The sequence below is a fragment of the Atractosteus spatula genome, chromosome 13, assembly GCF_055471065.1.
Source record: "Atractosteus spatula isolate fAtrSpa1 chromosome 13, fAtrSpa1.hap1, whole genome shotgun sequence".
Lineage (NCBI taxonomy): Eukaryota > Metazoa > Chordata > Actinopteri > Semionotiformes > Lepisosteidae > Atractosteus > Atractosteus spatula.
Window position 1 is genome coordinate 2,597,316 of NC_142718.1, and position 26,428 is coordinate 2,623,743.

Below are 26,428 nucleotides of genomic sequence, written 5' to 3' on the forward strand. Positions count from 1 at the left end.
CTCTCACCCCAAAACAAGAAAGGCCCTGTTGAATGTCAGTTGGAGACTCTTTAACACCTGGCGTTTTTTTTATTTCTTAACATCATAAAGCTCTGTTTTACAATTTGTATTGGAGCGCGAGATGCAATCCATTCAACAGCCTGGTTAATTTTCTTCTCCTGAATTGGAACCCAGAATGTGAGTGCCGGGGGAGTGTATAGTCAAACATATCGGAGCCCTTTTTTCTCCAAAACCGAACCGACAGGAACAATGTGTATCATACAGCACAAACAAACAGTTGTCACCAAGTATCATCACAACACAAAAATGTGGTTTTTGTCAATATTAATATATACCTTTGTTAACTTTGCCCTTCTGTGCACTTCTAAAATGATAACTGTCTCGCCCAAAATGAATATGCATTTTATCCTTTGTGTATCCACCCCCAATATGGTCATGCACTGAATTGCGCCGGTAACTCGAAGCAAACTAAATCTGAAACAAAAGTTTAAAATACAGAGCAATCCTACACACAGATTCCACTCGGCCTTTTAAAGAGAAATGATAGGCTATCTGGAAAAGGTTATAAACCACTAGAGTTTATAAAAGTGCCCTTGTCATTGATTGAAGAGCTCCTGTACTACTAAAAGATCACTCCAGGGGTATGGTCATTTTTTCAGCTTCACACACAGAAACGATGGGTCCTGTGGATATGCATCTCTAAAGTAATCTAAATGCACAAAATTAGAGAAATAATATGTGTATGTGTAGTGGAGACCCAAGGAGACAGTCCCCAAACAAATTCAATATGCTGACTCTCTGATGAGATGACCCCTATAACCTTGAGTTTACAGCCAGCATCCCAGTGCAGGATGAGCCCCTACAGCCTGATCACAGCCAGGGTCCCAGTCCAGGATGAGCCCCTACAGCCCGGAGATCACAGCCAGGGTCCCAGTCCAGGATGAGGCAATACAACCTGTACAGTCCTACTATATCTACTCGATGAATAACAGAGGTGGTAAATCATGTTAATGGATATCAGCCAGTCAGCAGGTTTGAGAGTCACTCAAGAACATTGATTGCCATACAGAGGTTTGTGAGGTCCGCAACCTCATCATTGGGACTGAGCTACCCTCCATTGACTGGATATATCTCGACCGCTGCCACAACCGGGCTGGGGCTATACTTCGGGACCCAATTCACCCTGGCCACGATCTGTTTTCACCCCTGGGTTCTGGTAGGAGGTATCGCAGTATCAGAACACTGACCAATAGATTAAAAAACAGTCAGCATCTTAAACAGCTCAAATTAGCACCTGCACTTTAAGGTACTGCACTGTTTGCACTATGTCCTGTTGGCTGTATTCTAACGTCTATTGTCTTAATTTATTGTCCATGTCTGTTTGTCATTTGTGCCTGTTTTTTTCTCTCATGTTACTGGGTACAGCTGAACGAGTAAGCATTCCAATACACTTGTTGTATATGGCAAATATAGAAATCTTGAATCTTGAAACATGTAACAGACAGTAAGTTTTGATCGATTGTGTTCAATATTCTAGGAGAGTATTTTGCATCATGTTCACTGTGTCTCAAAAAAGGCTATGCTCCAGATCTGGCTATAGCAATAACCCCACTTTAAACTTTTAACTGGCCTCCCACTCTCCTCCAGCTCACTCTCACTGCCCTCCCACTGTCCTCCAGCTCACTCCCACTGCCCTCCCACTCTCCTCCAGCTCACTCCCACTGCCCTCCCACACTCCTCCAGCTCACTCCCACTGCCTCCCACACTCCTCCAGCTCACTCCCACTGCAGTATGTATAGTACATATATACACTAGGTGTGCAGTGTGTACAGTACATGCAGTTTGTACATCAAGTGTGCAGTGTGTACAGTACATGTAATATGTACACTAGGTGTGTGCAGTGTATACAGTACTTGCAGTATGTGCACCAGGTGTGAGTAGTGTATACAGTACATGTAATATGTACGCCAGGTGTGCAGTGTACACAGTTTAGAAACAAGGCGTACATGTACTCGGTCTATGCAGTGTAAACTGTTAACATACCAGATGTGCAGTACACTGTACATCTGTCCACCAGGCATACAGTTTGTAGACTACACTATTCCAGAATTTCTATTTCTTATAATCGGATTTGAAATAACTTGTTTCTGGATGAGATTCACCCACACTGCAGCACTAAGAACACTACAAAACCCTCAGACCTCATACCGTCTTCCAGCATGTGAGAAACAAACATTAATCCCCCCACAACCCCTCGTGCCTCAGTGCTTCAGTGCTTCAGTGACAAAGAACACTGCATGGAGACTGTATTAGCTTCACACAGCACTAGCATCAGTGCCGGTTTGTAAACTGCGTGCAGAACACAGCTGGGATCTGCCCTGACTGCTTTTTAAAGCCCAGAAAATGCAGTGGCCTAACAGCAAATCAATGATGGCTAAATCTAATACCCTGTCAGATCTGTGCCAAAGCACGACTGGGAGCACTGTCTACAGTAATGGCTGTAAGGAGACAGCGATTGGCTGGCGCTCCTGCTCTGCAATATTCACCGGTGAATTCGGGCTGCCAGACTAACCTGCAATTCAAAGTGAGGCCGCAAGTCACCGATTAAACCTCTGTTGTGTCTAGGCAGATGAGACACAACTTGCTCCCTCTTCAGGAGTCTCTGCAAAATTAATTAGGGCTATGCGTCCAAAACCCTTAGGCACTAAAAATTCCTATCGTTTCCCAGTGGGATTTCAGTGCAGTGTTTTCCAATTTAGGGCCAGCAGACAGTGAACCGGGGGTCTGCTCCACTGATTCCTAAGCTTTCTATTCTGGGGTCTCCTTTTAAATTTGCCGGTCGAGTGGGATTTGGCATTAATATCAACACTGTATCAATTTCTGAGTTACATTGCAGAAAGAGAAAGAAACCTTCCCATGGGAGGCCGGATCCATCGTCTGTCCGTGAGAAACTGATCAGCTATTAAGAGCTATTGAGTCTGAAATCCATTAAACTAGTTGAGGAGAGGATGCTTCAGGTCCAGTGTGTTAAAACTGTTGGGGACAGTACCCCCTGAAGTGCAGGACTGCAGAAACAAGTTAACCAGGACTCCCATCCATCAGTCAACACAGGGGATTAAGAGACTGGTTGAATCGGTAAACAGCAAATATAGCGATCATCCAGTGTCCCTACTGGTCTTCTATATCGCACAACGGAAGCATTAAAAATGACAGGATAACACAGCCTAGGCAAGATCGATGAATGTAAAATCTAGGACAAATGTAGCAAAGAATGCTCGATTCTTCTGCCACTGGGTGTCATTATGTAGAATTTGATAAATTACAAAATCGTTATTTTGACACATGTCTCTTTGTGAAATGTCAGCGCCTGGCGTCTATAGCTATTCCATGTCTCCAGTTACTGCATCCCGGGAGACACACTTACTGAGTTAATAAAACAAGAGTTTTTTTGCAAACAAACCATCATGGCCAAACTGCTCACTGACATTTGTACCAATATGCTCAAGCTGTATGGATAGTGTGGACTCCTCACCCAAGATAAGATGGCTGTGATCTGCACAGAGCCCAGGGCATGTTAAAGAGAAAGTGACTGGATTACATCTGGTTTCCAAATTCTTCTAAACCCAGCAAAAATGTGTTCTGGACAACTTCTGTTCTGTACCAGAGCGCCACTCCTGTACATCCCTTGACTTACTTTTCAAACATGCTTATCTGCCAGTCCAAAAGTGGTCTCTAATTCTTTATCCCTACCAAAATAATGATGGGATAACAGGGATAATAATTCTTTACTGTAAAGTGTTGCCATTAGTTTTCCAGGCGGGTTTTAATTCTGACAGGAAACAAAAACCAGGATCCAGAGTTCAAATATTCTCTCCCGACCCACCCTTTTGTCTGCGGGAAACAGTGCTCTCTAATCCCTGCTTTCACATTGCTGGTTTATTCATTTAAAAAAAAAAACTGCTGGAACCAGATTCCATAGTCACTTGTACCCCTGGGGAAGCATTCTAAGAGAACTCAAGTCCGTCCTTGAACTTCTTCCCTCTTTTCTATTTTTGTCAATTATGGTTGTTTTTTTTTTCCTTCCCAAACTCCACCCCCCTTCCCAGAACGGCCTGAAAGAATACCATACCCTCTTCCCCATTTTGCTTTCTTATCCACATACAAAACTGGAAGCCGTTGCAGCATAACAATCTCAAAAACAAATGAAAATGGTAGCTCAAGACGAGATTAGAAGAGAGAGGCATTGCGACCCGTTGTCCCTTCGTTACCTCTAAAATAAAATGAAAAACTCCAACCGCACCTGCTTGCAAAGTTCTGAGCTCACACCACAATATCACCACGCGAGCGTAATCTTATCATGACCCTTTCCACTCCCCTTGTACAAAGCGAGGAACGAAAGAATTCCAAGATTCGGGCAGGTACTGTCAAAGAGAAAGAAGAGTGCTCTTTCCCCTAGTGGAAATTCTAGTAGAAATGTTTGCTTTGGTGTCTGCTTGCCACCAGTATCCTCCATTTCCGAACACTTCAAACCCCGGTACAGTACAGCATCACAGTAAAGAGAGTTTTCCATTCTACTGGACATTGTTAGCAGTACCTCACCGCTGAGCCGTTACCAGTTCGGACCATTAGAAACCCAATGCCCATTTCTGCTGGCACACACTAGAGTTTCCACTAGGTGCAGGCTGGTTGTGATTTCTCTGCACTCCAGGCAATGACAGAACACTGCCTCATTTCTTCTGGTCCTTCCCCCCCCCCTTCCTCCAAAGTGAAACCTGTTGATTTGTTTTGTATTTCATTAGCAGCAAGGGAGATGAGTATTTCATTCTTTGCCCCCGTCCGGCACATTTGTACCCGCTGGTTCTCCGGGGTACCCGTCTCTCTTCACCCTAGGAGCGCCACTGGGATAACGACAGACTCCGAGGCTCTTCTCCCACAAATCCTCTCCCGCAGTCTTCCTCTCTCCGTTCGTTCCGAGGGGAAGTGCAGGAATTTGCTCGTCCCCTGTATACCTTGCGATCGACTCTTATACAATAGACTCTTAGAAATAGAAAATGCTGCTGGCTGTACAAAGTTCCCCCGGCTTCCTAATGCTTTCACGTGCCAGGGTCTAAGGGACGGTCCCGCCTGTCCTGACATCAACTCGTGTTTTCCAAGACTGAGAAAGAACGACAGGCTCGATCCTCTTCTCCCCTCGTTTTTCCGAAATCCAACACGTTTGTTTTTTTTGCTTGTGTGTATTTCCCCACCCGTTGGCCTGCCAGAAGACGAGGACCCCCCGAGCTGGGAGAACTCAGCACCACGAGAGCCACGCGGCCCTCCGCGCCCGCCTTTCCCCGTCTCGCTCGTGCTCGTCCGGCTCCTTCCGGCGGCGCGTAAGAAATCCACTCCCTTCCCTTCCTCCCCTGTTGCGGGAAATCCCTCTCGCACAGTTTTTCCTCTGAACCCAATCCCGCCAGCCCCCGCGATTGTAAGGATACACGAACGTGACGAACGTCACCAGAGAAACGGATTGGGGGGCGGGGGGGGAGTTCGGCTGCAGACCGCCGTCGAAAAACACACGCTTGGTGATGAGAGAGGGCAGGGGGAGACTGGGGAGATGAGGAAGGGTGGGGTCACGGGAGAAACCAGGGGACTCATCTGTTTTTCTTGGATGCCATTGGCATACTCTTCATGCTGTATCCTGCCAGCCCCTTTCCCTCCGGCACCCCGCTATCTGCGTCCCCCACCTCCTCTTCTCCGTGTCCCCTCTGCCTGCCCCCCTCCTCTTCAGTCCAGGAGGCAGAGGTGGGGGCTGAGAAGAGGTAGCCCTGGGGGTCCAGGCCGTAGAACAGCCTGCCCTCCTTGGTCCCTCTCAGACTGGCGTGGTCCAGGCTGCCCGTGCTGTTGCACTTCTTCGCCAGAGGGGGAGCCAGGGAGCCCGGCGAGAGCAGCGAAGTGAGAGACAGGCTGCTGAGAGTCTCGGACAAGAGCTCGCTGTTGCAGGCCTGACTGGAGCCCCCTCCGATGACCAGGTCGTCATCCGAGGGCTCCATGGAGTCCTGCCGGTTGCAGCTGGGGCTGGTGCTGCTGCCCCCGCTGCTTTGACTCCTCTGGTGCCCCCTGCTGGCCTGGAGGCTGAAAGCGGCCGGGGAGTTGGCGGCAGCCCCCAGTCTCACCCTTGCGCTGCCGATCTGGGGGTGCCGCTGTGCCACCGGCTCCGGGGGAGTGTTACTGCACAAGGCCGGGGTGTTGTCATCGCTGGGAAGGGGGCACAACAGGGGAAGATCCAGCTCCCTGGGGGGGGAGACGCTGAAGCTCAGGCCCTCCTCCAGCGTGGTCTGCAAGCTGCCCTCTGAACTGCCCGTAGCCAGGGAGGAATCGCTGAGGGCCGCGTGCTGGAGGAGGGAGAGAGAGGACGACGGGGTCACGTTAGTGCCCAGTGGGCCAGCGGTTCTGAGGAGCACCGTTAACTCTTCCACAGGGGAAAGGCCACGATAAAATCCCTAAAGCAGAGGGAGCAGAGAGCAGAGATCACGCAAGCAAATCTAAACAAATCCCACCGACTTCCATCACCCAGATGGAGTCCTCACACAGCTCTCAGTGATGAAATACAGCAAGCTCACAGGCACCGGAAGGCCTGTCTGTTGGTAACTACAGTAAGTAACCACTGTTTCCAAGACTGCTGAATCTTTATATAACCCCCTGATAAGAAGGACCAGGACTCTCCAGGACCAGAGGTGTGGACCACTGGACTAGACAAGGACAAGACCACAAGTCAGGGGTGAGACGCCGAGACCCGTGTCCTCCAGGGCTCTCTTGTGGCTGGCGGTGGGAGCCCTGCAATCAGATCGGGTACCGCGGGGCTCACCTGCATGGTCAAGTCTCTGCTGTTGGCACCAGGAGACCTCAGGGACGCCCAGGAGGCTGGCGAGGTCAGCCTGCCCCCACCCCTCTTCTGGGACCCTCCCGCGCTGCTGGGGGCGGCCGCGGCGGCGGCGGGGTGGAAGAATTCGGCGGGGAGGTGAAAGAGAGACGAGCTGCCCCCCCTGCTGCCACTGCGGGCCCCCTCTGGAGAAGGAGACAGGCGGAGGCGTGAGACCCGCTCGCGCGGTCCAGGGTCTGGGGTCCGGATCTCGGCGCAGCCTGGGGCCTCAGTCATTTGCGTGCGGCATGGGGTGTCATTATGACAGAAAACTCAACAGCATTTCTTGTGTGCACCGGCGGGCAACTCAAACAGCGTGATAAGTCAGTAATTGTGCCTATCCATCACTGTGCCAGTCATTGCGCCCGTCAATTAATACGGCATTCAATCAGTGTGTGCCAGCCTGTGTGACAGTCAATTATTGCCATACAATCTGTCAGTGTGTCAGCCAATTAATAAACCTTTCAGTCGAGATGCCAGTCCGTCTATCTGTGTGCCATTCAGTCAGACAATGTGCCAGGTGGTCAGTGTGCCACTTATTAGTTAGTGTGCCATTCAGACGATCAAGATAACAGTTAATCAGTGTACCATTTTGTCAACCAATGTGCCATTTGGTCAGTGTGCCACACATTAGTTAGTGTGCCATTCAGATGACCAAGATAACAGTTAATCAGTGTACCGTTTTGTCAATCAATGTGCCAATTAGTCAGCGTGTCATTCATTAGTCAGTGTGCCATTCAGATGATCAACATGCCAGTTAGTCAGTGTGTCATTCAGACAATGAACATGCCAGTTAGTCAATGTGCCAGTTGGCCATGCTGCCAGTCAGTAATGTATCAGTAATGGAAGCTGCCAGCCGCTCAGTCGGAGGTACCTGCGCTGGGGCAGGGGAGCTGGCTGCCCAGCTCAAACAGCGCTCCCCCATCCTCTGCCCCTGGGCTCTGGGGCAGTGACCCTTGACCTCCAGGTTGGCTTCCCCCTAGCTCCTCAGAACTGCGGGACTCACTGCTGCCTCTCTCCTCCTGTGCACACGGAGCACACCAAGAGCAGGCCTTCAGCACAGACGCACAGGGGTTACAGCCTGTTTCCTGCCTCCCTGCTCTCCCTGAAATCTTCAGCTTCAATAGGTGATAATAAAGATCTCCCACAATCATGGGGCTGTGTGTATTGGGTCTTTGCAATACCTTCTTCAGTTCCCTGCGTTCTTGAACATCATTTAAATATCAGAATGTGATGAGGAACTCAATTTAACACTGAAGCCAGGAGGCATGTATTACCACAAAGGGTTGTGGGAGTCTGGAATGTGTAACCCAGCTACACTGTCAAAAGCTGATAAACAGGCTTCTTACAAGATGAGCTCTTCTTATCACTGAGCTACTAAAAATCCCAAAAGATAGTTAGGCTTATTGGTCTCCCCTCATTTATAACCTTTCTTACATTCTTCTCCTCCATCAGCACATGACTCATACACTGGGTAAGTCCATATTTGCATTTGAAATGTGTCCACACTGCCAATACCCTTCACAGGAGGTACATCTAAATGAACTCTGCTGTGGCTATCTAGTAGGAAGTGATGAGAGTGATGTCATCAGCCTGCGCCAGCCCCCCACCTTGCCATCCCGCACTAGGAGCTGGTACACGCTGTGGTCGTCCAGGCTGAGGTCATCAGGCAGCGCCAATGACGAGGACTTGTCCGACATCTGCTCTGACATCAGAGACGCCTGCTCCACCTCGGCCAATCGGATCTTTGAGAGACAGAGAGGCAGAGGAAGTCACAAAGTGTTTCATTTTGCCCTCATAACACGTTAACCAAAAAGATAAGCTCAGGAAAATGGTTCTGCAATTACCTGTTCCTGATGTGGCCTATTAGTGTGTATCCGTGTGTGACCGAGCGTGCATTCGAGCACAAGCCTGCGTGTCTGAGTGGGTCTGGGTGGGTCGGAGTGGTTTTGAGTGGGTCGGAGTGTGTCTGGGTGGGTGTTGGTGGGTCTGAGTAAGTCTGAGTGGGTCGGAGTGGGTCGGAGTGGGTCTGGGTGGGTGTTGGTGGGTCTGAGTCGGTTGGAGTGGGTCTGGGTGGGTGTTGGTGGGTCGGAGTGGGTTGGAGTGTTCAGAGTGGGTCGGAGTGTGTCTGGGTGGGTCTGAGTGGTTCGGAGTAGGTCTGGGTGGGTGTTGGTGGGTCTGAGTGGGTCGGGGTGGGTGTTGGTGGGTGTTGGTGGGTCTGGGTGTGCGCGGCTGTGTGGGAGCCTGTCTTTCCCAGCGGACACGAGTGAGTAAGCACCTCTTGCCGGTGGTGGCGGCAGTCCTTGCACACCGGTGGGGAGGAGTAGTGGTGGAAGACAGAGCCGGAGAGGTTGTCGATCATCAGCAGCTCCCCCTCGAAGGAGTCCTTGATGAGCAGGGACACACTGTCCAGCCACAGGCTCTCCTGTGGGGCAGGAGGGGAGAGGGAGGGGGTAGTCAAGGAAACAGCTCCACCGATAAATCAGCTTGCATCGAGATTGTGCGGTTATACTGTACGTTCAGTCGCGTTTGCTTCTGATCAAACCACTGCGCCCTAAAATCCAGGACAATTCTACAGCTCTCTTACACAGCTTGTACAGCACATTCAATACTCTCCACCCCCATGAGCGGCTCCAGTGCTCAGAAACAGCCCATCATGTGTGAAGATGGCCAAACCCAGGAGTGTCAGCCATCTCCACACAGGAGGTGGGAGAGGTATTTCATTCCAAACACCGGTCCAGCTGGGAAGACGCCCAGCATTTGGAATTTCAGATTCCCACAAGAGAAGGACTCTAAGCGCACACCTCCGGGAGACAATGAACTGGGCACGTAGTTAGGAAGTTAGGCTCCCGGAAGATGTCTTAGCTCGAAATGGGGAACTCTTTTCTGTGGTTAAATGACTTCGGAGGTGCATAATAAAGTTGGGGTTTCAGTACCAAGGGGGCATGCTGTATTAACTGTTCTGTGCAAGTAATGGAGCACAGAATTTCTGTCTGTCACACAATCCCTCCTGGAAAGAAGCCAAATGGGCATAATTTCATATTCCAAGGAAGAGCACGTTTCCAAGCACACCGAGTCAAATTCCGTTGTTTCTGCTGGATCATTCTAACGTGCAACAGCGTTCCTGATCTTTGAGCAGACTGCCCAGGCTTGAGGTGCCCAGGGCATGTGAACAGAGGGCCGCGAAGCGCTGTCCAGCGTAGGCAGCTGGTTGGGAGGTGGCGTGTCTTGTGTGAGGGGAAACCAAGCGCAGGCAGAGCCAGTCAATACGGCGCTCGGCGTGCGCCATTCAGGCATGGAGCCGCACGCAGACTGGCCTCCTGCTGTGAAGCCCCAGGGCGGCCCTCTGTCAAGGGCTTGATTGACAGGCCCTGCGCTGTTCAGGGCTGTGAGCACGCCGGCTGACCCTTGCGCGCCGCACCCCGCTAATTTGGCTGCCGATTTCCCGCAGCCCGAACCGTCATGGCTCGACGGCGCACAGCCAGAGCTTTCTGCAGTTACTAACAACCTGCAGTTCTTCTCTCTTTCTTTATACTGAGGCCCTCGAAAGAGTTCAGCTGGCACGAATACGGTATACGCGCACAGATCTGTCAGACTGATCGCATTGGAGGCTCCGTAATCAAGCCACAGAGCAGCCACAGTAAAGCACAGGTGATGGACAACCTGTGTAATTAACTCTGGCTGTTTCAGAACACTAAAAGCAAAGCCCTCAAAGCTGAGCTCCACTGCACATGAAGCCCAACGTCAGCAGCTACGCCAGCCAGCTATCCTGCCGTTATTAGCCTGATTATCCCTCTTTCTGGCCAGTGACAAACGTGCATGTACAGTATGTATCTTGTTTGGGATGTGTTTTTGTGGTTCGCTTTATTCCATCTACCTGAAGCAGATTGAGAAGTTGGCGCAGACGGTTCTGTGTTCTAGTGCTGCGAAACTGGCAAATATGTACTCCCATCATTCATAGCGACTCATGGCTCTCCTAATGTATGTCAGCCAGCGCTGGACCAGTTTGGACAGACAGATCAGGCAGAGAGATACTGGAGCTCTTTCCCCGTCACCCAGCGGCTGCCCGGCAGTGACAGAGACGAGAGGAGTGTGTTACTCACTCTCACCCTGACAGCCTGCGTGTGTGTGTGTGTCGAACGCTGAGCTCCATTGAAGAGGCAATGAAAGAGCAAATGATGCCGAATCCAATCTACAGGCCCCTTATCTCCCCAGGAAATTAGGCCTCGTTTATTAATCTCTCTTTCTTTATGGGGCCGAAGCTTTGATGAAGCCCGGGGATCTGTCGGGAGAGATAAGGGAAAGAGCCGGGCGGCCCCTCCTGCCGGGAGCACGACAGATCTTTTCTCTTTCTCCGAATAAACAGAAGCGGATAAAGGAATTGGCAGGCGGCTCCGAAAAAAACGGCTCCCTCCCTCGTCTCCGCTCTCTCACCTTTCTTCTCTCTTCCCGGAGTGCTGCGCTCGCCGCACTCTTCCAGCATGGGGCAACGTGACCCCCCCATTTTATCACCCGTATCCCCTCACCCTCGGCCCTGCCACCACCCCCCCCCCCCACCATCCTCTCTTCCCAGTGCGTCTGCGAGCATCTGACCAGGACCTGTTGCCATGGCGACTCTCGCCAGCGAGGCTCTGGTTTGGAGGTACGGTGGGTTACTGATCCTTCGCGCTTATGCGCCTCCCTCCCCCTCCCTTACACACCCCATCTTGTGCTCCTTGCGCAGGGATCTGTCCTCCCTGGGACCCAGGGCCAGAGGCAGTGGGCTCAGTGGCTGAAGCAGACGCCTCTCCCTTCAGCTGTCTAGTGGGCCATCTGGCACCTCCGCTGTCACTAACTGGGAAAGATCCACAGGGGTCCTGATGTCCCGGGACCACCGCTCGACGTGGCCGAATCAGAACGAGCAGCGGGGACTCACCTGGGCTGGGGAGTAGAGCTTGCGGGGGTCACAGGGGTCGTGGCGGTCGCGAGCGTGGGGCAGGGGGACCGGGGCGGAGGAGGTGGAGGTGCTGCCCCCTCCCCCCCCGCCCCGCTTCCCCCCTCCCCCGTCTCCCGCCCCGCCCCCCCCTCCTCCTCCTCCTCCTCCGCCGCCGCCCAGCCCCCCCAGGCAGCACAGCCCGCCCTGGGCCAGCTCCAGCTCGATCTCGGCGTCCATCTCGGCGTCCTCCTGCGCCTCCTTGTTGGAGTCGTCCAGGTGCTTCATGAGCACGGCCACCACCACGTTGATGAGCACGAACTGCGCCGTCAGCACGAAGCTCACGAAGTACAGCGGCGAGATGAACTGCAGGCTGCTCAGGCAGCCCTGCTCCCCGCTGGGGCAGTCCCGCAGGGTGTCCTGCCAGAAGGGACACAGCCGGGCGTCAGCATCGCGCTTTGTCTGACTCAGACCCTGCCAGGGTGTTACTGGGCAATCCCCCCCCCCCACACACTGGTGTGAGTGTGTGCATGTCTGTGTCTGTGAATGTGTGTGCCCTGTGGTGGACCCTGTGTGTGCTCTGTGATGGACCCTGTGTGTGCCCTGTGATGGACCCTGTGTGTGCCCTGTGATGGACCCTGTGTGTACTCTGTGATGGACCCTGTGTGTGCCCTGTGATGGACCCTGTGTGTGGCTGGGAAAGAGAGCAGGCGGCCACCTCACCTTCATGATCCCGTTCCAGTTGTCCCCGGTGGACACCTGGAAGAGTGTGAGGAACGCCATGCCGAAGTTCTCGAAGGTGGCGTGGCGACTCATTCCCTCGCAGGGGTAGTCTGCGTTGCACACTGTCGGGAGAGATTGAAGAGGGACTGAAACCGCCTTCCTGGCTGGTGACACTACTGATCACCAGCTATCCCAACAACAGCTGGCTGATGTGTTCAAGCTTTTGTTATGTGACTCTGTTCCCAGCTCAAAGCTCACACTGGGAAAGATAGTGAACAAAGGTAGAAGATAAAGATAATTTAACAGCGGTGCTGGAAGGAAAGAACTTTCTTTGCTTTGTAATCGTTGCTGTGATCTAGGATTTTCCTTTGTTTATTCTATCCATTGAAATGTTGTGGTTTCCTTGTTAGTACTGCCATGGTTTTATCACATTTCTGATCCTGGCTGTGATCTCCAGGCTGTCGTGTAGGGGCTCATCCTGGACTGGGACCCTGGCTGTGATCTTCAGGCTGTAGGGGCTCATGCTGGACTGGGACCCTGGCTGTGATCTCCGGGCTGTAGGGGCTCATCCTGGACTGGGACCCTGGCTGTGATCTCCAGGCTGTAGGGGCTCATCCTGGACTGGGACCCTGGCTGTGATCTCCAGGCTGTAGGGGCTCATCCTGGACTGGGACCCTGGCTGTGATCTCCAGGCTGTAGGGGCTCATCCTGGACTGGGACCCTGGCTGTGATCTCCAGGCTGTAGGGGCTCAAGCTGGACTGGGACCCTGGCTGTGATCTCCAGGCTGTAGTGTAGGGGCTCATCCTGGACTGGGACCCTGGCTGTGATCTCCGGGCTGTAGGGGCTCATGCTGGACTGGGACCCTGGCTGTGATCTCCGGGCTGTATGGACTAGAAACCTAGCCATCCTGGCTGTGCTACATTGTGTGTTTTTGTACCAGGCTACACCTGAGCTCACACCTTGTGCTTCTCACTCACCCAGCTCTCCGAACAGCTCAACACCCAGCGCCGCGTAGATGAAGAACAGCAACATGAATAGCAGCCCCAGGTTTCCCACCTGAAACAGAAGAGCGTAAGAGCAGCAATGTTACCTTTCACAGCACAGCCAGGATAATCGCACCCTGGGCCAGGCTCAGCTAAACAGCATAGTGTTGTGAAAGAAAACCTCACTGTGTGGTTGAAAATCTCTGTCAATCAAGTAAGAAAACAGTGTTAGCTGCTCATGCTAAATACATTTCCTTCAATCAACCGCTTCAGTGATACAACTGTAAGAAGATCCCTGGATCCATTTCCATTACATTGGATGTTTAAGGTATTTTTCCTGAGCAGGTGACGTGCTCTCATCGCCTTCGGGCATTGATCACATATCGACAGCCGAGATTTTTAAGTCTGCAAATCCAGCCTGTCTTTCAGGCTGTTAGATTGAAGCAAGGGGCCTGCGCAGGGGGTCAGTCTCACAGGGAGTTTCGCCAGCTGCTGTGAGTGTTGTGGGCCGACCCCCCCCCCCCCCAGACACACACACACACACATCTGGACAGCGAGGACAGTGAGCATGGCCACGGAGGGGTGAGAGACGTGTCAGGAGGCAAACAGGAAGAAGGGAGCTCACACAGCCCAGCAGCCGCAGAGAGACACGTGGGGCTGATCTGCACATCTCTGGCCATTTTTGTTCAAAAGCCTGCAAGGAACGGTACTGTATGGAACAGGAAGTTCATTTTTTAAAAATCCATCTTTTCGAGCAGTAGGCTCTTTTAAAAAAAAAACGCTCCTTCCTGCTAATTACCCAATAAAGCATTTAGTGAAGGGCTCATTATTCACTTCCCCCTGTTAATTACTCTCCAGATGTCCTTGAAATTCAGCGGAGGGATATAGATTAATGAAAGATGGACGTCTTGGCAAAAGCATCTGATTTTATTGCCACTTATTATCCCTGGATCGCAAGCAAGGAGGCTGGATCTCATGAGCTGGAGCCTGCCCCGAGGAGGACTGGTCGTGCCTCTGGTAACACATCCACTGAGATGCCGTCTCACTGAGACACCGGCACAAAGTGCATGGAGAGATAGAGACCTGCCCCCCTCTCTGGGGGGAACTGTGAAGACTATGCATTTTGTTTCTGGCCAGTCTGTACTTCATCAGGGCCATACCACGAAAGGTCAAACTAAAAATACAGGCAAAGTGCTCTCTTTCAATCATTGAAACAAAGGCTAAACGTTAAACAGGCAGCACGTTACAATAATATTCACAGGGGGCGCTTTCCAGATTGAGATTTTTTCCTGAGGGTGAGAATCCACTCATCTAAAACCGGCCACTCTGTTGTCAACGTGTGTCAATGCATGGGCTGTTCTGTCACCTGGGGCAGGGAGCTCAGTTGAACTGGCAGCCCAGTATGTGATCTCCTGTCGCACCCTGAGGAACACTGAGCCCGTCTCCCAGTAACGCTCTGCATGTTGTATGTTAACATCTTATGATGTGTCTGTGTTGTAAATGTCTGTAGATGTTGTGTTGTTTGTACACGCTTCGGCAACACTGAAATTCACCAGTCAGGCCAAAAAAGGTTCTTGAATGGAAATTGAGAGGAAGAGAGAGGAGAAAGGGGATAGAGAGAGGTAGGAGGAGAGAGAGGAGAAAGGCGATGGAGAGAAGGACAGAGAGAGACATTCACCGTACCTGAGGCAGGGCCTGCACCACTGTGTCCAGCAACGCTCTCATGCCAGTGGCCATCTTCAACAGCTTCAGCACTGACCAAGAGAGAGACAGACAGAGAGGGTGATTAGAGGAGAGAGAGATAGAGAGGGCGAGGAGAGGAGAGAGAGACAGACAGAGAGATGAGAGAAGAGGAGAGAGAGACAGAGAGGACGAGGAGAGTAGCTCTATGTTCTTTTCGGGCTCTTTGAGTTTTACATCAGAAAAGACCCACAACTGTCCGATCCAAGACCTTTGCCTTAAACACCGGACCACCAGGCCCCTGTCCTGCGGCTAACATTCGAGAGAAGTCTGATTCTCCGAGATACATCCAGAAACATCCCCTGCATGCGAGACTCGGGTTACGACTCTGCCTTAAAGACCAGCTATAATCTTCATAAAGAGCACAAAAGACACAAGAGAGCTGGAATGAGCAATAAGGGAGGGTCAATAGCTGTAAGTAGCAAACATATTCCTGAAGAAATCTATTCCTGAATAACACTCAGAGCTTTTGCCATGGATCCCAGAGAGCCGGCTCTAAGTTATATCTGGACTCTTCGCTCTGCGCATCCACGCTGCCGAGCACAGAGAGGGAGTCAGCAATCGTGCCCTGCGGCAGACAGACTCCCCCCAGTCCCCACTTCCAGCCTTGGCCTCCAGACTCACCCCTGGCGATCCGCAGCACTCTCATGATCCGGATGATGGTGGGGTTGATGGGCAGGGCCGCGTTGATCTCGATCTCCTCCAGAGTGATCCCCATCACCGACAGCAGCACGATGGCCAGATCCAGCTGGTTCCACCTGGGGGAGTGCACAAGGACATGCAGGGTGACCGCGAGCGGAGGGCCGACGGGGGGGAGGGAATTCAGCCGGGGCGCACAGGAAGTCTACGACCTCATCGCCCTGGGCGGGACCGCTTCTGTGTCGACTGCGCAGGAAGCAACTTATGTGCCCCCCCCCCCCCCCACCAGTACAGAAGGATCCAGTGAGTTTCTCCTGAGGGAGAGCACCGCTGGATTGCGGATGGGGGGGGGGGGGGCTGTAAGGGCTCCAGCCCCACGATCCTGCAGAGTTTCTCCAGGAGGCGTGATACGGTTCAATCGCCACCGCGCAGTTTCCACAGCGGTGAGCCGCGCGCGGTTCAGGACGGGAACTTCGCGGCTCAGTCGCTGAGGTCTGCTCGCGGTGCTTTCATTTTCATTTTGTTTACTTGGAACGCAGTGCTCCTGCAGCACCGGTGCTGCCCTCGATTATGTGTTAGAACACCCAGGGGCGTACGTGAACAGGAGATGAGAACATGAAGGCGGCGCGGCAGTACCTGTCCTTGAAGAAGCGTCGGAACCCGAAGGCGATCAGCTTCAGCACGGCCTCCAGGACGAAGGTGGTGGTGAAGAGGTAGTTGCAGTACTTCAGTGCCGTCTCCAGGGACTGGCGCAGACACAGAGGTAGACACAGTGAGTGCAGGCTCGGTGGGCATGATATACTGTAGGGGCGGAAAGGGGTCCACCTATACCTGCAGAGAGGTGGGGGGGGGTTGAACTCACCGGAGGCTGGCTGTAGTGCTCCAGGGACATGGTGACCACATTGACGCAGATGATGACGGTGATGAAGAGGTCCAGGTAGTGACTGGTGCACAGAGAGTGGATCATCAGCCGCACTGGGCTGTAGCTGGCGTAGTAGGGCAGCTTCTGTGCCTCTGAGAGTGGGAGGGGGGGGGCAGGAGGAGGGGAGGTAGACACAAGGGAGAGATCACTGCAAAGCAGCTCTCCTGTTCCCGAGTCCCCGCAGCGAGGAAAGCGCACCGCAGTCAATTCTGCACAGCGCGGGGAGTCCCCCACTATGTCGTACACTAGCTCTGAACTTTTGAACCACATGCTAAACTACAGATAGAGTAAGATCCTGCCCTCGCCGGCCATGCCGAGCCGGTCTCTCTCCGTGCGCTGGCAGCTGGATCCCCCTATCACAGCTGCCCTTGCTGTTCGGGTAAAGACATGACCCGTTTGTGCTGAACGGACCAGGACAGCAAACAGGAATGTGTTGGCCTGATTACTAATGAGAAACGCTCCTACAAAAGCAGCAGGTGTTCCTTTTCCAAAAAAAAAACCCAGAAATCGCTTTGCTATGATTGTTGTGACAAGTGTGCACTGAACTGAGGGCTTTCTGTGTGCTGGGGTCACTTTCTTCTTCTGTTATTCGCTGTGTTTCTTTTTCTCCCTCTTCCGAGGTCTCTCCCTCTCCTGCTTGGACAGCTTTGTTCGTCTCCTGGTTTCTGAGGGTCTCTGTCTCTGTCTCTGGCCCTGACTGGTCTCTGTCCCCCTGTCTCTCCCTCTCCTGCTTGGACAGCCTGGTTTTTCTGAGGGTCCCTGTCTCTGTCTCTGCTCCAGACCGGTCTCTGTCCCCCTGTCTCTCCCTCTCCCGATGGGACAGCCTGGTTTTTCTCAGGGTCCCTGTCTGTCTCTGCTCCTAACTGGTCTCTGTCCCCCTGTCTCTCCCTCTCCCGATGGGACAGCCTAGTTTTTCTCAGGGTCCCTGTCTGTCTCTGCTCCTAACTGGTCTCTGTCCCCCTGTCTCTCCCTCTCCCAATGGGACAGCCTGGTTTTTCTCAGGGTCCCTGTCTCTGTCTCTGCTCCAGACAGAGGTCTCTGTCCCTCTGTCTCTCCCTCTCCCGATGGGACAGCCTGGTTTTTCTGAGGGTCCCTGTCTGTCTCTGCTCCTAACTGGTCTCTGTCCCTCTGTCTCTCCCTCTCCCAGTGGGACAGCCTGGTTTTTCTCAGGGTCCCTGTCTCTGTCTCTTACTGCGTCTCTTCTTCTCCAGGCGCCGCAGCCTCTTCTCCTCACGCCTCTTGGCCTCCTCGGCCTCCTGGTGCTGCCGGCACTTGTGGAAGTTCTCCACCACCACGCCCACGAACATGTTGAGCACAAAGAAGCTGACGATCAGCAGGAAGGAGATGAAGTACAGCAGCATCCAGGGGTTGTTGTTGGTGACAGGCTGGGGGAGAGACAGAGGAGACAGAGGGAAAGGGGGTGAGACAGAAGGGCAGGTGGGAAGAGATTTCTGGGAACAGCAATACCGAGCAGTGAATGTAGTATGAACAGTGAGAAAGGCCTCTCCTTATTTGTAAACCTGCTCATGATCTGGTACTGGAGTACCTCTGTGCCTTTTGGGCTTTGGTTAATCTGAGTTTGTTTAATTAAGCTTTTTGAAACCTTACTGAGCTGATGTCTGATGATAATGTTTTAGTTTTTCCTCTGAGATTTTGTTTTTAGTAGTGATGTTAGTTAGAAAAGCACAGCAACACACTGTAACACTGTTACTGTAGTACAGCAACAGAACTGCTACAGCACAGTGACACTGTGACACAGCTACTGCAGCACAGTGACACCGAGACACAGCTACTGCAGCACAGTGACACCGAGACACAGCTACTGCAGCACTGTGACACTGTGACACAGCTACTGCAGCACAGTGACACCGAGACACAGCTACTGCAGCACAGTGACACTGTGACACAGCTACTGCAGCACAGTGACACTGAGACACAGCTACTGCAGCACAGTGACACTGTGACACAGCTACTGCAGCACAGTGACACCGTGACACAGCTACTGCAGCACAGTGACACTGTGACACAGCTACTGCAGCACAGTGACACTGTGACACAGCTACTGCATCATATCAAGAGTATTTCACTGCTGGAATTCGATTGCCTGTAAGGTTGTAATTAACTAGCTTCTTTTATCAACAATTCCTTCTAATTCTGTGCTGTATCACTTAATGTGATAGCTTCTAATATCTACACACAGAGGTCTGAGCTACCCTAGGTGGTACCTGCTGCAGGCTGTTATATATTAACCAGCATTCCGTGCCGGATGTGCTGCCTTACAGTGACAATGTACGCAGGGCAGAAATTTGCAATTAAAATGATATTTAAAATATTTGATGCTCCATTTCAAGCAATATGAAAAAAAATTCTGCGATCAGCAGGGTTTGTCCAAGAGCCGGCTGCAGCTGAAACCTGAAATGGATCGAGCAGCCCTGGAACGGGAATCATCTTTGTACACAAGCTGCAAGGAGTGTCCCCGATACTGCCCTGCAGTGAATGGCGTGCAGAAAGCCTGGGAGGCCTTTCTTACCTGTTGGTCAATGCCCACGGCGTCCAGTCCATTATACATGATATTGACCCAGCCGTCCTTAGAAGCCAGCACAAAGAGGGACATCAAAGCCTGTGGTGGGAATCACACAAGGACACACATACACACGTTGACATACATACACACACGCACAGAGTCACGCAGACATGAAGCCACAGACACACACACACACACAGACATGGTCAGGGTTATTAAACTGGAGGCAATCAGAGAGATGTCAGGTGAGGCAGACCCGCGAATCCGGCCAAGGGCACGCACAGGACCGACCTGCTCTGAGGCAAAAAGGGGATGAACAGCTCTCACTCGCTAGTCACAGCCAGACAGCCTCGCACACACGCCTCTGTGATGAGCGAGTACCAGGGCTCTGAAAATCCCAGCGTCTGCTGACCCTGACAGAGTCAAAGTCTGGCTCAATCCACTCTCAAGATGACGCACTGTACCGTACAGAGGGGGCGGCCTGACTTTGGGTATTTGTAACGACGTGTAGGTCAGGACCCTATGCAGACGGTAAAATCCGGAAGAGACTGGAGAACGGCAACAGGGAAAAACGACAGGATCAGGATGGGGTGACTGACTGGGGGGCGTGAGGGCAGTGTTCCAGGTGCTCGGGGGGCGTGGCGCAGGCGAACAAGTCCAAAACTATCCGGAAGGGGAAACCAGGAAGCAGTTCAAAAGTCCATAGCCGGGAGATCATCCGAAACAAAAACTAGACAAGGATAAAAACCGGAACGGCTTTTATCTCCGGTGCAGGGAGAGGGAATAAAAATGGGACCACGAGGCCAGGCGCTCTGAGCACCTGAGAAAACAGAAACCACCACAAATGCATTTCATATGCCTGCATCCATACTGGTAGTGTAGCGTTCCCGACTGTGAGACGTGGGAAGAGAATGAAAGGTACTGTACAGTTCATTAATTTTCAGCTGCAGCAGATGTGGTGGGAAGCATGAAGCTCTGCTTTTCAGAGCCCTGCTACCCTATATTTAAGAGAAGGACTTACAGACATACAAACAGCTGGAGCACAATGTCTGACCAGTGTCTCTAACATGTTCTACGTTGTTCACCACTATGCATGGCTTTATTTTCTCTGTGCTCCCCAATAATCAGACCGCACTGTGAAATTCCTCACTACGCCAAGCCGCAGTCTCATAACTCATATCAACTATGATAACTTTGTAAAAGTAGCTTCACAGTGTCTGCATGAACACGGGTTGCTGTAAATCACAGTATGGATATCACTGCAGGAGGGCATAGATTCACTGCAACAGTGGACTGTATCGCTGCAGGAGCTCTCCTTCAAAGCACAGTATCACAAAAGCGCAGTTCACAACCTATCATGAGATGTTTAATCACATGTACAGTGTATGCACATTATTGAGGACACACAATATTTTTTGTACATATTTTGGCAATTATATACCCGAAGCAGCAGATTTCTGAAACCAGAAACTGAAAACCAGAAACAAAAATGAATAAGATGAGATTTTTAAAAATAGGCTTAATTAAGGGCTCAGTTAGCTGGCAGGAGCCATGCTGCAATTTCTCCTGACAGACGTGTGTGTCCCAGGGATCAGGCTCGGAGAACTGATCTCGAAATCGAAGAACTAAAAAGAGCTTGTATTTTTATAGAAACTGCTCCGCATCAGTAACGCTGACACGGAGAGTGGCTTGCTTGGGGCTTGTGCCGCAGTGCTGTGCGATGACTCACCTGACCCAAGTTGTCGAAGTTGTACTTGTGATGGACCCACTTGTAATTGGCCAGGAGGCAGTCGGACTTGTTGGTGATGTTCTTGATGTCCGGGCCCAGGCAGTAGAAAAACTTCCCTTTGAAGAGCTGGGGTGGGGGGGAGATTGACAGAGGGAAGAGTGATACAGAGCACAAAGCAAACACTTTTACAAAACTCTGTGAAACGACAGTGAGAATGTGGAGATCAGTAAACTAATGGAGAGAACAAGTGACACGCACACTTTTTTATGGACTATTTGCATGTCTCTAAAGCTTTCGGATCGGCATCTACAATTGTGGGATACACAGCAGACACAGAAATGAGTCCGGAAGTACAGGATTACACCAGACAGCCGTGCGCCCCTTAAAACAGAGACAGACCGCAGTACCTGCACACCCAAAATCCCAAAGATGATGAAGAAGGCACAGCAGATGAGCACGATGTTCCCGATGGGCTTCAGGGAGGAGATCAGCGTCTCCACCACCAGTTTCAAACCCGGGGCTCGGCTGATGACCCTGCCGCACACAGACATGTAGACAGGAGTCAGGACTCCATGCTCCATACTGTGTGGAGACCCAGTGAGATCAAAGCGACTTGATCAAGGAAGAGAAAAATTGCATGACTGAGGAGTTCCAGTGTTACAGTGCTTTTCTAACTAACTGCACTACTAAAAACAAAACCTCAGAGGCAAAAGTACAACATTATAACCAGACAGCTGTTCAGCAAGGTTTCAAGAAGCCTAATTAAACAAGCGCAGCTGGAGCAGAGCCCACAAGGCACAGGAGTACTCCAGTACCAGATCATGAGCAGGTTGCCATTATTTATACACCTGCCCATCATCCAAAGTTCCCTCTAATTTTTAATGGCCTGTCTGCGCAAAAATTTCAAGTTGTACACATTTCTTCCCCAGTGATTAAAACGTGTGCGCACTAAATTGAGTGCATGTAAAGTTGTAAACCTGAAATTATTATTTTTTTAATATAGTCATCCTCATAGAAACATAGAGATCCAACAGACCGGGACAGGGACTCAACGAGCCCAGTCAGAGAGACTGAGTGTGGAGCGAGCATGAGCAGGGAGGTACGAGACGACGAGAGCAGAGATATCGATGATCGAGTAGCGATAATAACCCACAGAGCGAAGGTGGGCCTCTCGCAGCCAGTCTCATGTGGTCAATTTAGCATTTTTCAATTGATGACCCTGTTCGTTTTATTATCATATTTTTTGGGGAATTTAATTTTTTGTGCGCTGTTCAATTTCCTGTGTGCGCTGATTTCATCACCTGTGTGCGCTTAGAGGGGACACTGCCGTGATCTGGTACTTGATCTAGTAAAGGAAAGGCTCTCTCACCGCTCGTACGCAGTGAGATCGACGGCACGTGCCTGATGGGGCTTTTCCACGTCTCGGCACCTGTGCTTCATGGGTGCCGTCCGTGCAAAAGCCCCACAAACAGCCGCACACAAGTCCCTGTACCTGAGGGGGCGCAGGGTGCGCAGTAGCCTCAGCACCCTCAGGACCCCCAGGATCTTGGCCCCGCCCGCCATGGAGACCACGATGTCGACAAGGGAGACAAAGACCAGGAAGCCGTCCAGGACGTTCCAGCTGCTGCGCAGGTAGGCCTGCTCGCCGAAGTACAGCCCCATGGACACCACCTGCGCGAGGAGCACACACACCGAGCACTGAGGGCGGCCCGCCACTCTCGCCCTCCTGTCAGCCTAGCAGGCCTGGGCTCTCCGTTTGGCCGTTCCGCCCTTCCGTGGTCATTACATTCCCCCTCTGGGCGGAGCTGTGGGCCAGCTGCCCGCTCCACAGTGTGTGCATGAAACAGACAATTCCTGCAAAAGGGGGGGGGGACACAGGAGCCTGTGGAGCTGATGGGATTTCTCCACTAAAGGCTCCGAGCAGAAGTCATTATGCAGGGTTGTGCAGGAGATCCAGACAGGCCTGCCTGTTTTGCTTGTGGGTGTATTCACTAGTGTCACTCCACTCAGTGTGTTGAATTGCCCTGCAGGAAGGAGTCACAGAAGCCAACCTCTCCTGCACCACATCCTTATTCACAGGGCAACAAGGCGCTTCATCTGTGAGGAAGAAACTGGCAGATCAGCTCCAACGTCCAATGTCCTCTGCGCGTTTTCAGGAACCATCTGAGTTTGGAAGCAGCCGGCGTTTCTCAAATCGGTGCTCGTGCTTTGACCAGCACAGAGGGAGAGAAGATCTCATTCGCTTTCGCTCTCTGAAAAGCATGCTCTTGGCCAGTCCACGAGCCCAACAAACACCGAGGGCAAGGCCAGCTCTCAGCGGGTGACTCTCACCTGGCCCCCTGACCCGCCCACCCCTCAGCACCGAGAATGACCACTCTGATCCCACCCCTGAAGCATCAGTCAGACGGGTTCTAATAGTCCAGGGATGACCAGCACTGCTGCCCTTGTGGGAGTGTGACAGAACAGGTGGATGCATGGACAAATGGATGGACAAACACAGATCACCTCCTTACCTTGAGTGTCATCTCAGCCACAAAGATGGCAGTGAAGATGTAGTTGGAGATGGTGAGGAAGAGGCGCTCCTGTGGAAAGCACACAGAATTAATCCACTGCCTCTGTCTTCAGGGCTCATCAGGAAGTTGCAGGAGTAGGGGCTGGTTTGTGGCCAGGGTGGGCTACAGGCTATCTGGTCTGGAGCGATGGGGGACCTTGGCATGCTGTCTGGAGGCCACCATGAACACACCTACTCCTGTGCCGCACAACCGATTCACACACTAGGCACTCGCTCACACACATTTTTACTTGTGGACCTTGGCACTCATTTGCAATACGAACGTCTGCTTTCCATTTCAAACTGGCTTCAGTTAATGTTTTATTTATGTACAGGGCACTGTTTAGAAATCATGTGAATTATCACTGCAGGTGTAAATCCTGAAGAAGTACCCTGGCTTTGATCTCTGTGAAATAGGGGCTCCTCCCGGACTAGGAAGCTGTGCTCCAGGGATCTTATCTTCAATTTGAAACCAGGATGGAATTCAAAGACTGTACTCTGGAGGGGCAACCTTGGATGAGATCTCCAGGCTCTAATCAAGGGGACAGCTCTTGGATTGGGAAGCTGGGTGAGATCTCCAGGCTGTACTCAAGAGGGCTAGTCTTGGATTGGGAAAATGGATGAGATCTCCAGGCTATACTCAAGGGAATTACTCTTGGATTGGGAAGCTGGATGAGATCTCCAAGCTGTACTCAAGGGGATTAGTCTTGGACTTAGAAGGCAGATGAGATCTCCAGGCTATACTCAAGGGAGTTGATCTTGGATTGGGAAGCTGGATGAGATCTCCAGGCTGTACTCAAGGAGATTAGTATCAAACTGGGAACCAGGACGAGATCTCCAGGCTGTACTTGGGGGGACCGGTCTTGGATTGAGTCGCTTTATGAGATCACCAGACTGTACTCCAGTGGGCTGGCTGATCTTGTGTTGAGTAGTTGGCAGGCTGTACTCTTGGGGACCAATCCTAGCTAAGAAGCCAGATATCTCTGGGCTATGCTCTTGGGTCTAGATCTGGGACTGGGAAACTTTCTTACCAGGCTTCCCTGGTGGATCTTGGGCCTCTCCAAGGCCACAGTGATGCAGTTGAGAAAGATGAAGGCCAGGACCACGTAGTCAAAGAGCTTGTGGGCAATGATGGACTGGCACAGCAGCCTGAACCTGCGAGAACAGTGCCAACCACAGAAGAAGTGCGAACAGTCAGTGGAAGAGAAAGACAGAAATGATGAATCCAGAACTTCACACGGTCATAGACAGGGATGCCAACATCTGGCACTAATTCCTATCTTGTTTCTATCTGATGCAAAAGGCTCTAAATTGCATCCCAGTACAATATGGATAAAACTGGTACAGTGGTTATGATCAACTCTACATGGTAACGGAGGGCTAGAAACATTGCCACAGAGGGGCAAAGGTTGCATGGTATCATGTGTGATCCAGGAAACAAAGTCATTTATATTTATTAAGCTGTATTTTTCAGCTCCAGCACTCTCCTGACACACTGAAGCTGGAAACAAGGAAAAGACAGCAAAAGAGGTGTGTGGTTCCGTTTCACCCACGGCTGCTGGAAAATAAGGTGACACTAGGGCAGTGACCCCATTAGAGCTGGGAAGGGATTTAACAAGCTATACATAAAGTTAATTGAAAACACAAAGGGATCAGTCACTTTTGTTAGAAGATTAGTGGTAGAAATCTTCAAAAAACAGACAGAAAAGCTAATGAGACTATGACTATTATACTGAAACAGCTGAATATCAATTCAATACGGAACAAGCTGATTGGAGCATTGGTTTGAATTGCAAGGGGTCGCAGGCTGGCCAGTTTCTTCTGTGGATGGACTCAAGAAAGTCTTTGTCTGCTTGCCAACACCTCTTCCCAACCGCCGCCCCCCCCCCCACCCCCCGATCACTGGGCAGACTGACTTGTTTTGTGGGGAGAAGAGATAGACGGACCAGTCATCCCTGGCCTCACACCAGTCTGGCTTGTATACCTCCATCATCTTCTGGATTCGGAAACACAGGCTCTGGAAGGGAGACACAACAGCGGCGCATGTTGAACCAGCACAGATCTGGACTTGGCTACTGGAGTCTACTGGACAGCATCCACACTGACTTCCCAGCTCACACGTCCTTAACTGGGCCTTGAGCGAGGGCAATGGCTTCAGACATGAGGGAGTTCCTTGTTTGAACTACAATCCCCAGAATGCTGTGGGGAATGAGCGGATGCCCTCAATCACCTGACCTGTCGGTACAAGACCATTGGCTTGTAGACAATTTAAAAACCAGGGAGGGGAAGCCCTCAGTGCCAATCACCATCTGCCGTCTGTTATGTAAACTGTACCAGAGGGAATGAAAGAAGTAAGACAAGGACTGTGTTAGCTTTGACTACTGAAGAGGTCTAGTCAGAAGCGCAAGAAGAATTTTGTTTATTTTGCATTTTGAATATTTGCACACTGTTAATTAAAGAGCACTTTTCTCTTTACCTTATAGCCGATTTGTGTCAGTTTTACCCTGATTGATCTAGTAAAGTTACTATTTCTTGACATGCCACACCTGGGTGTGTACCAGGCCTTTATCTGAAAGAAAACTGGTCATCTACATCCAATGTGTTATGATGTCTATCTTCACTGTGCAGTACTGTCCTTACATGAAAAAGACATCTAATTGAACCACTTCTTCATTCCGTTAAGGGTGCATTCAGAAGATTCGAACAGTGGGTGCTCCAAAGAGCCAGGACAGACAGCTGGTCTGCACCAGTCCTCAGGGCCCAGGTCCTGACACAGGCCCAGTCCAGTCCAGGCCAGAGACAG

At 51.4% G+C, this 26,428-nt stretch overlaps 1 protein-coding gene across 1 annotated transcript in view; it reads right to left on the bottom strand.

Annotated features, from left to right (window-relative positions):
- Positions 1-3,998: 3,998 nt before the first annotated feature.
- Positions 3,999-26,428, bottom strand: part of LOC148821631 (voltage-dependent T-type calcium channel subunit alpha-1I-like) — a 70,250-nt gene continuing 47,820 nt past the window's right edge. The window contains exons 16-35 of the mRNA XM_088930502.1: positions 25,542-25,642; positions 24,657-24,780; positions 23,588-23,656; positions 22,567-22,745; positions 21,482-21,608; positions 21,075-21,200; positions 19,352-19,441; positions 18,014-18,206; positions 16,762-16,913; positions 16,536-16,645; positions 15,885-16,018; positions 15,204-15,274; positions 13,515-13,593; positions 12,537-12,658; positions 11,817-12,233; positions 9,180-9,326; positions 8,512-8,646; positions 7,776-7,923; positions 6,848-7,047; positions 3,999-6,482 (exon numbers count right to left, since the gene is read on the bottom strand). Coding sequence (XP_088786628.1) covers positions 5,634-6,482; positions 6,848-7,047; positions 7,776-7,923; positions 8,512-8,646; positions 9,180-9,326; positions 11,817-12,233; positions 12,537-12,658; positions 13,515-13,593; positions 15,204-15,274; positions 15,885-16,018; positions 16,536-16,645; positions 16,762-16,913; positions 18,014-18,206; positions 19,352-19,441; positions 21,075-21,200; positions 21,482-21,608; positions 22,567-22,745; positions 23,588-23,656; positions 24,657-24,780; positions 25,542-25,642 — 3,573 coding nt within the window. The 3' untranslated portion in view covers positions 3,999-5,633. The remainder of the gene's footprint in view (positions 6,483-6,847; positions 7,048-7,775; positions 7,924-8,511; positions 8,647-9,179; positions 9,327-11,816; positions 12,234-12,536; positions 12,659-13,514; positions 13,594-15,203; positions 15,275-15,884; positions 16,019-16,535; positions 16,646-16,761; positions 16,914-18,013; positions 18,207-19,351; positions 19,442-21,074; positions 21,201-21,481; positions 21,609-22,566; positions 22,746-23,587; positions 23,657-24,656; positions 24,781-25,541; positions 25,643-26,428) is intronic.